Source organism: Sander vitreus, chromosome 4 (assembly GCF_031162955.1).
Source record: "Sander vitreus isolate 19-12246 chromosome 4, sanVit1, whole genome shotgun sequence".
Lineage (NCBI taxonomy): Eukaryota > Metazoa > Chordata > Actinopteri > Perciformes > Percidae > Sander > Sander vitreus.
Genome location: NC_135858.1, coordinates 35,819,348 through 35,833,116, shown reverse-complemented (window position 1 = coordinate 35,833,116; position 13,769 = coordinate 35,819,348). Strand labels below are relative to the sequence as shown.

Sequence of the window (13,769 nt, the reverse complement as noted above, 5' to 3'; positions counted from 1 at the left end):
GGCAGTTTTTAATTGACCAACCCTGTACGTATTGCACAAAATGACACAATGCACAACCCCAATAGCCTACATGTTGCACAAATGACACCATTTAAACGGGATCAACACATTGTGTCTCTCCCCGTTCACTGTGATACATATATACATAACATTCCATGGGGTCCACCGGAAGGGGAGGGACTTAGCCACTCTATATGTGATGAACATCTGTCTTCAAATCTAAATGTTGCTGTGTTAATCTAAATGTGCTCGGAGGTGTGGGCCCAGTGCACAGATGTTGTGTCCGACCACTAACACGCCGAACCCCAAGCCGACACCGGAGGCTAACCAGCGAGTCGTGGCCTCAGAAATGGAGGTCAGGTTTGTGATGGAGCGCTTATTTGAGGGATGAGGAGATTGTGGCCCCCCACAACATGATTTCTTCCTCCACCGGCGTGTTGTCCTTGACATCGCTGCTGACCATTTACCAGCAACATGATTTACAATCATCCGTGCTGTGCTGTATACAAAGAATGCTTCTAGAACCAGAAGCATACTATTCATATCACACACGTCTTAATCTAAAAAATGCTACATTTGGTAATAAGGGCCTCATTCTGAATATCCAGAATAAACGCACACAGAGACACACACAGAGACGCGCACATACACAGACACAAACATACACATACACACACACACATACACATACACACACACAGTTGTGTATTCATCCCCTGCTGACTGTTTACCAGCGACATGATTTAAATCATTCGGCCGCCCTTTTAATCCAATCTGCTTTGAAAAAAAAGAAGAGTTGTTGGCTCAGCGTTTAATCCAATCAGTTTTTAGAAATGAGTTGTCGTCGGCCAGAATCAATCACGCCTGCCCACCTGGTAATCAAATCCAATACAAAGATTTATCTCTTCAGACTGCTCTGTTCTCTCCTCCGTCTCTCTCTCAACTCTTTGTTTTCCTTCCTCTTCATCTCTCAGTCTGCTCGCTTCCTCTCCGTCTCGGATTCATATACACACAGACCTGAACAATTTATTCTGGATATGAATGCCTGCTTTGGCCGATGAGTCCAGTGGAAACTGGTCGTCATTAAGAGGCCAGACTGCTTGTTGAGGAGGGAGGGGGAACCTGTGACACCTTTCTTCACTTGCTAAACTGTCTTTTAAACTGACTACCACATGGCTGAATTAGATGAGATGAGATATACTGTATTGTCTTTATTGTCCGTTCCGCAGCTTTACAAAGACAACACAAAATAATAAGCATCTCTCAACACATACTCTCATGCAACACAAAACATGCTCTCATATACATTAGACAGGTATCTATATAGTAAGCACATTAACTCTTTCTTTCAGTGGCAGTTTTTAATTGACCAACCCTGTACGTATTGCACAAAATGACACAATGCACAACCCCAATAGCCTACATGTTGCACAAATGACACCATTTAAACGGGATCAACACATTGTGTCTCTCCCCGTTCACTGTGATACATATATACATAACATTCCATGGGGTCCACCGGAAGGGGAGGGACTTAGCCACTCTATATGTGATGAACATCTGTCTTCAAATCTAAATGTTGCTGTGTTAATCTAAATGTGCTCGGAGGTGTGGGCCCAGTGCACAGATGTTGTGTCCGACCACTAACACGCCGAACCCCAAGCCGACACCGGAGGCTAACCAGCGAGTCGTAGCCTCAGAAATGGAGGTCAGGTTTGTGATGGAGCGCTTATTTGAGGGATGAGGAGATTGTGGCCCCCACAACATGATTAACACAAGCACGCACACACACACACACACACACACACACACACACACACACGCTTTCAGTGCTGACCTCATGCATGACTGATTCATGGCTTATTTTCCCCCGAGTCCATTTCTACAAGGTCAGATCCACAGGGATGCTGAGAGAGAGAGTGTGTGTGTGTGTGTGTGTGGTAATAATTCATATGTTCTGCATTTGCATTTCTCTCTCTCTCACCAAACGGTATCGGAAACTTAAGAAATTGATGGTGCAATATACATTATAAATTATAAATTAAAAATATAAAATGACTGAAAATATTTCGTCATTTAACAAAAAAAACAATCACCCTTTACGTCTGTCTGTAAGTTTTACACATTGAAACAGTGATGAGGCAATTTCTTTTGACTTTGTCGAAGGTAAATAGCTTCTTTGCTTCTTTTTTCAAATTAAAAAACACAGACAGACAGGCCGACAGGCAGACAGACAGGCAGGCAGGCAGACAGACAGACTCACTCTTTCTCACAGAGGAAATGCATCCTGTCAAATACATCCACTCATCACATGCACACTCTCCGATGCACACAAATACCCAGGAGCTCCGACACACTGCACATAACACACACACACACACACACACACACACACACACACACACACACACATATCATGAATTCCCACACAGCCGCATGGTTTTAAAGTGCTCACAGACACACAACCACTCGAGCTGTGCCGTGGAGAAAGCTGAAGCACTCGTGTTGACAAGCGTTTCAGTCTCTGACCAGGTGGTCTTAAAAAGCATCGTCTGTCATTCTCTCTCTCCTTTCCCTCTACATCTTTTTGGTTCTTGCTCTCCACCCGCCTGCCATCAGTTTCCTGTTTCTCAGGTGCTCTCTCGCTGAAGTTAAAGCGGCCTGTGTGTGTGTGTGTCTGTCTGTCTGTCTGTCTGTCAGTCGGTCGGTCGGTCTCTGTCTGTGTGTGTGTGTGTGTGTGTGTGTGTGTGTCTGTCAGTCGGTCGGTCTGTCTGTCTCTCTGTCTGTGTGTGTGTGTGTGTGTGTGTCTGTTGGTCTGTCTGTCTGTCTCTCTGTCTCTCTGTGTGTGTGTGTGTTTTCATAAGACACTAGCGTGCCAAACAGCCTGCACATCCTCGTATCTGTGACCTACTTTTGGCTCAGACTGTATTTTTTATGAGACGAGGGGGGAATGCAGTGGAAATACAAACACAAACGCACACACATCGTTAAAAAAATGTCTACACCGGTACGGATACCAATAACGTGACTTCGATGCCGGTTGTTGAACACTTCCTTTCGATACCAATTTTATAAAATCCTTTTTAACCCTCCGAGCCCGAGCTTGTCGTATACGACAAAAAACACCATCTCTGATTCATGACTTAAAGTGCTCATATTATGCTTTTGGGCTTTTCCCCTTTCTTTTATTGTGTTATATATCTTTTTTTGTGTACGTTATAGGTTTACAAAGTGAAAAAGCCCAAAGTCCCCCCCAAAGGGACTTACCATCTCCAACAGAAAACACTGTTCACAAACTGCTCCAAACAGCTCTATTGTAGTCCAGCCTTTACTTCAGAGACAAACGTGGTCACTTTGGAACACACGTTATAATGCTCGCCTAGCTGCTAGCGTGGCACGCCCTCATACTCTGCTTCTGACTGGCTAGTAGTCCTTACCTAGGTACTGTCAGGACACGCCCTCATACTCTGCTTCTGACTGGCTAGTAGTCCTTACCTAGGTACTGTCAGGGCACGCCCTCATACTCTGCTTCTGACTGGCTAGTAGTCCTTACCTAGGTACTGTCAGGATACGCCCTCATACTCTGCTTCTGACTGGCTAGTAGTCCTTACCTAGGTACTGTCAGGATACGCCCTCATACTCTGCTTCTGACTGGCTAGTAGTCCTTACCTAGGTACTGTCAGGATACGCCCTCATACTCTGCTTCTGACTGGCTAGTAGTCCTTACCTAGGTACTGTCAGGGCACGCCCTCATACTCTGCTTCTTTTTTTAGGTACTGCTCATGTGTAACTCCCAACAAAGATGGAACAGAAGTGAGATGTCTCACTCTGTAGCTAAAACAGAGAGCTCAACACACAGGGTGAAAAGAGGAGCTGCAGCAATGTGCAGTACAACCAAAAAATGGATGAGTAGTTTGGATCAAAGTCCCAAGATGACGTCCTCCGATGTCTCGTTTTGTCCACAACTCAAAGACAGAGAGAAGTTTGACTTTCTTTGTCAAAAAGATGACTCAAACCCATGAATCGATTAGAAAAATAGTTGGAGATGAATTTTCTTTGCAGCTGTAGAAGCAACACCTCTTCATACACACCTTTTTATTTATTCACAGCTTATGCCTCGGAGTATCCTGGTTGGCACGGAGACAGATGCCTGAAAACGTAATGATGTGCAGGACATACACACTTGCAAAGATGTGTGTGTGTGTGTGTGTGTGTGTGTGTGTGTGTGTCACATGTGGGTGTGGGTGTGCAACAATAGCGAAAACCCGTCTTTAGTAAGCTGTTTTCCTTTCTGTTTTGGAGTGTTTGGGGTGAAAAAGAAATGCTCAAGTACCATCATGCTTGAGTGGTATTTCCATGGCCGAGAGCTGATTTAATTCAGCCCCCTAAGCTTTTCAAACACAGTTCCCAATTAATTTTTAAATTACTGCGCTGCCTTGTTGACTAGCTCCTGACACTTGAGATATAATGTTCATTTGCACACCTCTTACTGAGTCGGCTCGCTCCCGCTGCTCAGGATGTTGAATCAATGAAATGCCTCGTAGGCCTCGTGGCTGCAGAGACAAACACGCTGCGCCTTACAGCGGAGACCCAATCTGACTGCAGTCACTCTCATTAACATTAACATTAACACACACACACACACACACAGACACACACAGACACACACACACAGACACACACAGACACACACACAGAAACACAGACACACACACAGAAACACAGACACACACAGAAGCACAGACACACACACACACAGAAACACAGACACACACACACACACACACACACACACGCACACAGACACACACACAGAAACACAGACACACACACACACACACACACACACGCACACACACGCACAGACACACAGACACACACAGAAACACAGACACACACACAGAAACACAGACACACACACACACACACACACACACACACACACACACACAGACACACACACACACACACACACACACACACACACACGCACACAGACACACACACAGAAACACAGACACACACAGAAGCACAGACACACACACAGAAACACAGACACACACACGCACACACACAGACACACACAGACACACACACAGACACACACACACACACACACACACACACGCACACAGACACACACACAGAAACACAGACACACACAGAAGCACAGACACACACACAGAAACAGACACACACACACACAGAAACACAGACACACACAGAAACACACACACACACACACACACACACACACACACACACACACACACACACACACAGAAACACAGACACGCACACACACACACACAGAAACACAGACACACACACACACACACACACACACACACACACACACAGACACACACAGACACACACACACAGACACACACAGACACACACACAGAAACACAGACACACACACAGAAACACAGACACACACAGAAGCACAGACACACACACACACAGAAACACAGACACACACACACACAGACACACACACACACAGAAACACAGACACACACAGAAACACACACACACACACACACGCACACAGACACATGCACACGCACACAGACACACACACACACACACACACACACAGACAGACAGACTCTAAGACACAAACACATACACACAGAGAAACACACACAAACACACACATACACACAGAGATGCGCACACACACACAAACAAACACTCACGCATACCCAGGTGCACAGGCGCTCACACAGACAGACAGACACACACACACACACACACACACACACACACACACACACACACACACGGAGCAGGCAGAGATGAGGGAGAGCAGTATTGAACGTACACATGTTCCACCAAAACCAGTTCCTTCCTGAGACTATTTAGCAGAGGCACCGTGGCTCCATACGGAGCTTAGCCCCGCCCAAGACGATTGTGATTGGTTTAAAGAAATGCCAATAAACCAGAGCACGTTATTCTCCCATCCAGGAATGCTGTATGGACTAGCCAGACCTTCCTCCTCAGCGCTGTGGAGGAAGGTCTGGCAATGCGAGACTAATTATCATATAAACGGATTGTATATACTGTATGCTAATCTCACCCTTTCCTCTTTCTCCTTTTCCACAGAGTTGACAGAAACCGGAGCAGAGATAAAGGCCTCCCCTGACAGCGGCTCCTCATACTTTCCCACTGTCCGCCCCTCCCCCCCCCCCCCCCGAACCCGCCCGCCGCCCTCTCGCAGCCTCCCAGGGCTCTCCGAAACGTTCCTCGCCGGGTTCTCCAAAAGGGTTCTCTGTGGCGTTCTGGGAAGCTCCATACGCCCCGGGGCCTCGGACCTTCATGCGTCTCCCAGCAGCAGAGTCCACCCACACCTCCACCCACCACACCACCACCACCACCACCACCATGAGCTGTGAGCAGGAGTTTGGAGACGGAGCCATGGGAGTCACGCTCACGCTGCGCCTCCTCATGCACGGGAAGGTGAGCACAGGCCGGGGCGGGAGACGGACACGCGGAAGCTGGCGAGGTTCTGTAGTGTTCTCATTGCCCAACAAATCTCACAATCATTTCAGCTACTCCTTGTTGTCGCTAGAACGCGGCTCAAAAATAGGGGAGATGGAGCATTCTCAGTCGTGGCCCCCAAGGCTCTGGAATGACCTGCCTCTGCATGTCAGATTGGCCCCCCAGCCTTCACATCTTTTTAAATCACGGCTTAAAACTCACTGGCCTTTAAACCTGCTTGAGAGTTGTGTTGTTGTGTTGTTTTGTTACTCGTGTGTTTATAATCTGTTCTAAATCATGTCACTGTCCAGCACTTTGGTCAACCTGGTTGTTTTAATGTGCTTTACAAGATTGGATTGGAGTGTATCTGCTAGCAAGTATTGTGTGTGTGTGTGTGTGTGTGTGTGTGTGTGTGTGTGTGTGTGTGTATCAAAGCCTGATATATTTGCTGGGCTTTAGAGCTGTTTTTTGTGGTTAAAAACAAGGGATGTCACAAATTTGTTCGGTTCTGGTGTCCTCCATTGTCTGTTAATTCGTGACAATGGACACCTCATTGGGCATTAACCATTACATACTGTATATACACATACATATGTATATACACATACATATATATATATATTATATGTGTATATATATACACACACACACACACACACACACACACACACACACACACACACAGAGCAATCCCGGAAGTGGAACATTGTGGATATAGACTCGTATGCGTGTATCCGTCCTCTGAGGATGACAAAAGTAACATTTTGTCTTTGTGTTTTCTCTACAGGAGGTAGGAAGCATTATCGGCAAGGTGAGTTGTCCTTTGTACCTTTTCCTTCTTACTGTGAAAACACACCGGGCACGTATAGCAGCGTAGCGCAGCGTATGTTTATTTCGGCGTCCATGTTATCCAATCTGTCCGGCCACACCGGGCGCATAGCGTCCTCGTCGGCCCGCGCGCTGCAGCGATCGGTTCGAGCGTCTCCTCTACTTCTTGCGCGAGACGCGAGCGAATGTGTCGAGCCAGGCAGGTAATCACGTACAGGAAGACCACAGTGCAGCCGGATGATCTACCAAAATAAAACACATTTCAAAATAAAACACCCAGGTTCATGGTGATTTGGGCTGTCTTGACTTCTCACAGCGAGACACGCGATCAGGCACACGGAGAGAGAGAGAGAGAGAGAGAGAGAGACACACACACACACACACACACACACACACACACACACACACACACAGAGACAGAGGCACACACACACAGACAGAGGCAGGCACACACACACACACACAGACACACACACACACACACACACACACACACACACACACACACACACACAGAGACAGAGGCACACACACACAGACAGACAGAGGCACACACACAAACACAAACAGACACACACACACAGCCACACATACACACACAGACCCACAAATAGGCTACAATTACTACAGTTTTCCATCCTGTCTCTTTATATTGGAGAGAGAGAGAGAGAGACAGAGAAGAGAAGGATTGCTCTGTGACCGGCACGTAGAAATACATGTGCTGTATGAATGTCCAGGCGCACGATCAGGCACGTATCTACACTACGCGGGCTATACACGACAATTACGGGCCCGGTGTGTTTTCGCTGTTCCACTGCAGAGAGAGAACCAAATCCTCTCTTTCCATCTCCGATATATTACAGACAAAAGTCTGAATACCCGGCGATTCAAATGTCCGATCTACCAGAAGGGTTTTCGCTGTAGAATATTAGAACACATTAAAGTGCAAATTATGGAGTCTATGTAATAGTCATTTCTGAGTAGATAGCATGGAATCATTTCACTCTCATATGAGAAAACCCTCCCCATCTTCAGTCTACGGTTGGCTGAAATTGGCACGCCGCTCAAGATAACGTCCACTGTAATCCTGCTACAACCGAAATAAAGTTGTGAATTATGAATTAATAGTGTGTAAAATCTCCAGCCGGGCCATGTCATTCCAATCTCTACTTACTGAAAAGGAGCCGCTCTCCCCAAGGACGGAGTCAATTTCAGTGTGGACATGTTAAATAAAGCCCCCGCAGGATTACTCCCCCGATACATCACAGCCAAGTGAAGTCATAATGACCGTTGCCCTCGCAGCACATTCACTAACCCACGATTGGGGCTGATTTCCCTCCGCGTATATTTAGATTTCCGCCCTGCCCCGTCACTTCCAGTGTGTGGCCTGTTAGCTGGCAGTCTCTGACATTAAGACGGTAGGAACATTACACGACTGTTCCACTTCCAGTTGGGCCGTATCAGTCTGCAGTCGCCCCGCAGGAGCTGCTCTCCAGGGTTTCTTCTCAAATTAAACGAGGCTGGCAGGGCCGCCGCTCACTAAAGCCGTCCTCAGTGCTGGAAAAAGTATTCAGATCCTTTACTACAGTAAGAGTACTAATACCACACTGTAAAAATACTTTGTTACCAGTTAGTCATGCATTGAAAGTGTTATTTCAGTAAAAGTCTATAAGTATCATCAGGAAAATGTAGTTAAAGTATTAAAAGTAAAGAACAATCCTCCCATTGTAGAAAGTGTAAAGGATCCAACCAGCTGTGTGTTTAATGGTCTGATCATCTCAGCTGGACTTGTAGTCGTTATATTGTTGGCTAGTTTACTTTAGAATAAAACATCAGAAAGTACAAGTACCTCAACATTTGGTACTTAAGTACAGTACTGTTAGTTACATTCCACCATTGGTAATACATTGAAAATTGAGCCAGTAGTATACAGATATACAGAAATATAATTAATATTAATTATAGCAGTTGGTATAATTAACAGCAGCAATTCCAGCTTAGTACCAACAATAAAACTATGACTAGAACTAATAGTAGTAGCAGTGTGGGTTGTAGCAGGGCGTAGAGCAGGGCAGAGGTGTAGCAGGGTGTAGCAAGGTGTAGCAGGGTCCAGAGCAGGGTGTAGCAGGGTCTAGCAGGGTGTAGCAGGGTGTAGTAAGGTCTAGCAGGGTGTATCAGGGTCCAGAGCAGGGTGTAGCAGGGTGTAGCAAGCTGCAGAGCAGGGCGTAGAGCAGGGCGTAGCAGGGCTTAGCAGGGTGTAGAGCAGGGTGTAGAGCAGGACGTAGAGCAGGGCGTAGCAGGGCTTAGCAGGGCATAGCAGGGCGTAACAGGGTGCAGCAGGGCGTAACAGGGTGCAGCAGGGCGTAATAGGGTGTAGAGCAGGGCGTAGAGCAGGGTGTAGCAGGGTGTAGAGCAGGGTGTAGCAGGTTCCAGAGCAGGGTGTAGCAGGGCGTAGCAAGGTGTAGCAGGGTCTAGAGCAGGGTGTAGCAAGGTGTAGCAGGGTGCAGAGCAGGGCGTAGAGCAGGGCGTAGCACAGCGTAACAGGGCGCAGTAGAGCAGGGCGTAGAGCAGAGCGTAGCACAGTGCAACAGGACGCAGCAGGGCGTAATAGGGCGTAGAGCAGGGCGTAGCAGGGCATAGAGCAGTGCGTAGAGCAGGACGTAGAGCAGGGTGTAGCAGGGTTATAGAGCAGGGTGTAGAGCAGGGCGTAGAGCAGGGTGTAGCAGGGTGTAGAGCAGGGCGTAGAGCAGGGTGTAGCAGGGTGTAGAGCAGGGTGTAACAGGGCATAGAGCAGTGCGTAGAGCAGGGTGTAGCAGGGTGTAGAGCAGGGCGTAGAGCAGGGTGTAACAGGGCATAGAGCAGTGCGTAGAGCAGGGTGTAGCAGGGTGTAGCAGGGCGTAGAGCAGGGTGTAGCAGGGCATAGAGCAGGACGTAGAGCAGGGTGTAGAGCAGGGTGTAGCAGGGCGTAGAGCAGGGTGTAGCAGGGCGTAGAGCAGGGTGTAGAGCAGTGCAGAGCAGGGTGTAGCAGGGTGTAGCAGGGCGTAGAGCAGGGTGTAGCAGGGCATAGAGCAGGACGTAGAGCAGGGTGTAGCAGGGCATAGAGCAGTGCGTAGAGCAGGGCGTAGAGCAGGGTGTAGCAGGGCGTAGAGCAGGGCGTAGAGCAGGGTGTAGAGCAGGGTAGAGCAGGGCGTAGAGCAGGGTGTAGCAGGGGCGTAGAGCAGGGTGTAGAGCAGGGTGTAGCAGGGTAGAGCAGGGTGTAGCAGGGCGTAGAGCAGGGTGTAGAGCAGGGTAGAGCAGGGTGTAGCAGGGTGTAGCAGGGCGTAGAGCAGGGCGTAGAGCAGAAGCAGAATTTGGCAGATTTGTCAAGATTAAGAACGTTTCCCCCAGAAACAGCTTTCATATTCAGGCTGTGGAACAGGTCGCTGGGAGTCGGCTGCTTTTAAAAATGTCATCTTCGTTTTGATTCATGTGCCAAACTCTATGATGGCTTTCGTAGGGCTTTACGTCGACAGAAATGCGGCAAAAGTCGAAAAAAGTAACAAAAATGACAAAAAAAACGACAAAAGTGTGAACAAACGGGTGACAAAAGTTAAAAAAATAGAAAACGACAAAAGTGTAACAAATGCGAGGGGAAAAGGGTCAAACAGGAACACAAACGTAGTAAAAAGCTTGTTAGAGCCATGCATACTACTCAATAAAACCTGCATTCATCCTGAAATCACAAATCATGTTAATGTCCTTCACGCATCCCTTTGTTGAGTTTAAAGAAACTGCAACCCAAACTGCAAACTAACACCCCTCATACTAATGGAATTACAATCTGTCATCTAAAATATTCATTGCATTGTGTAAAACCTCTGTATTCAGTGACTTCATTTCAAACCCTGTCAGATGAGTGACAGTCTGCAGTGAAACTCCTTCAGCTCTGTGTTTCTCGTCTCTCCACAGAAAGGGGAAACAGTGAAGAGAATACGAGAAGAGGTAAGACGACGACGACGCCCCGTCTGCCCCATCCTGCTGATTCTCTCTCTCTCTGTCTCTCTCTCTCTGTCTCTCTCTCTCTGTCTCTCTCTCTCTCTCTGTCTCTCTCTCTGTCTCTCTCTCTCTCCTTCTCCCATCTCCTATTAATCCACGACAACCCTTCAGGTGAAGCTCGCTGCGAGGGCGTAGCAGGGCGTAACAGGGCGTAGAGCAGGGTGTAGCAGGACATAGAGCAGGGTGTAGCAGGGCGTAGAGCAGGGTGTAGAGCAGGGCATAGCGCAGGGTGTAGAGCAGGGCATAGCAGGGCGTAACAGGGTGTAGACCAGGGCGTAGAGCAGGGCGTAGAGCAGGGTGTAGCAGGGTGTAGACCAGGGCGTGTAGCAGGGCGTAACAGGGTGTAGAGCAGGGTGTAGCAGGGGGCGTAACAGGGTGTAGACCAGGGCGTAGAGTTGGGTGTAGCAGGGCGTAGAGCAGGGTGTAGAGCAGGGCGTAGAGCAGGGCGTAGAGCTGGGTGTAGCAGGGCAGAGCAGGGTGTAGCAGGGCGTAGAACAGGGCGTAGAGCAGGGCAAACAAGACTTAGGTGCAACCCCCAAAAACAGGAAGCCAAACTCTCCCAGAACACGGCGCTTAAGCATAATCTGAAAGCATTGCAACACTGCAAATCCTTATTTAAACAGAGAGGAACGGGAAGCAAGGGCACAAGGGCTACGATACTAAGTCGTTTATTTGATCCTCATCGCGATATACCAACTGCTGCGAAAGGCTGCGACACATCGCGAAAGACACTCAGAGATGTATTGTTAGTGGAGAGAAAATATTGGTTTCATCTTTATACACAATATAAAAAGGAATAGAAACATGTAGATTCCCGTCATTTCCACCTATTTAAAGCATGTCATGCTGGACCAACTAGAATATCTGGCGAGTCCAAGTGCAAAATACCAAGTCCAAAAGTCCAAGACAGTAGTCAAACATCTGGGTACTACAGCACTGCACAATAGTAGCAGTAAAGTCAGCTGTATTATCATGATGATACGTTTTATATTTCTGCTGTAACTCGGCTCTACGTACTGTGAAAAGGTGCTTTAGCAGATTTGAAAACGTGTCAGAAGAGTCAAAGCGTGTCCCTTTTGCATCTAGATTCCCGTCATTTCTGCCTATTTTTAGAATGCCCATGAATATCTGAAGGTGTGTTTTTGTGTTTCTGGCCACCTGCTGTGATGTTAGCCGTGTAAAAGTTTCCGTCTTCAGCCGTCTTTGCTGTCAGCTGAACTGTCAAACGGTTTCCACGACTCTGAGCTGCATACTACTCTCTACTGTTGTCTCTCTATATACTACTCTCTACTGTTGTCTCTCTACATACTACTCTCTACTGTTGTCTCTCTACATACTACTCTACTGTTGTCTCTCTACATACTACTCTACTGTTGTCTCTCTACATACTACTCTCTACTGTTGTCTCTCTACATACTACTCTCTACTGTTGTCTCTCTACATACTACTCTCTACTGTTGTCTCTCTACATACTACTCTCTACTGTTGTCTCTCTACATACTACTCTCTACTGTTGTCTCTCTACATACTACTCTCTACTGTTGTCTCTCTACATACTACTCTCTACTGTTGTCTCTCTACATACTACTCTCTACTGTTGTCTCTCTACATACTACTCTCTACTGTTGTCTCTCTACATACTACTCTCTACTGTTGTCTCTCTACATACTACTCTCTACTGTTGTCTCTCTATATACTACTCTCTACTGTTGTCTCTCTACATACTACTCTCTACTGTTGTCTCTCTACATACTACTCTACTGTTGTCTCTCTACATACTACTCTACTGTTGTCTCTCTACATACTACTCTCTACTGTTGTCTCTCTACATACTACTCTCTACTGTTGTCTCTCTACATACTACTCTCTACTGTTGTCTCTCTACATACTACTCTACTGTTGTATCTGATGCTGACAGCCATTGCCCAAGCGTCTGTATTTTAAGAGTTTGGAGTGAGAACTGGTTGGGTTTCACAGTCCACAGCAGAGAACCAAACATGTTGCATGTAAAAGCGCCCTAAAACCTTACCAATAAATACTCCAAATTGCATAATACAATATTGGCACATCTTTGTGTTTGTCTTTGTGTGAAAAGCACATTTGTCAGCTCTCCGCTGGATGTTTTACTCTCGTTCTGGAGGCCCACCCCATTCGCCTAAACTCGGCTTGAACCACGTTCCAAGTTAACTTAAAATTCCCCCGAGGCACGAACGAAACCGCCACTCTCCCTCTCCCTCCCTCTTCTCTCCCTCTTCTCTCCCTGGAGTGTTAACTCATGTGCAGTCATCTTCAAACCAGTTCTCTGAGGACACACTTTCTAAAATAATTCCTCCTTCCAGAATGTATTTGTGTCTTATTATTTAACATTTTTGCAGGCGAGCGGGGAACTAAATGGAGTACATTTAGGCTCATTAAAACAC

At 47.1% G+C, this 13,769-nt stretch overlaps 1 protein-coding gene across 1 annotated transcript in view; it reads left to right on the top strand.

Annotated features, from left to right (window-relative positions):
• The first annotated feature begins 6,249 nt into the window (after nucleotides 1-6,249).
• Nucleotides 6,250-13,769, top strand: part of LOC144517390 (poly(rC)-binding protein 4-like) — an 84,993-nt gene continuing 77,473 nt past the window's right edge. Inside the window, exons 1-3 of the mRNA XM_078249485.1 lie at nucleotides 6,250-6,465; nucleotides 7,274-7,297; nucleotides 11,263-11,295. Coding sequence (XP_078105611.1) covers nucleotides 6,325-6,465; nucleotides 7,274-7,297; nucleotides 11,263-11,295 — 198 coding nt within the window. The 5' untranslated portion in view covers nucleotides 6,250-6,324. The remainder of the gene's footprint in view (nucleotides 6,466-7,273; nucleotides 7,298-11,262; nucleotides 11,296-13,769) is intronic.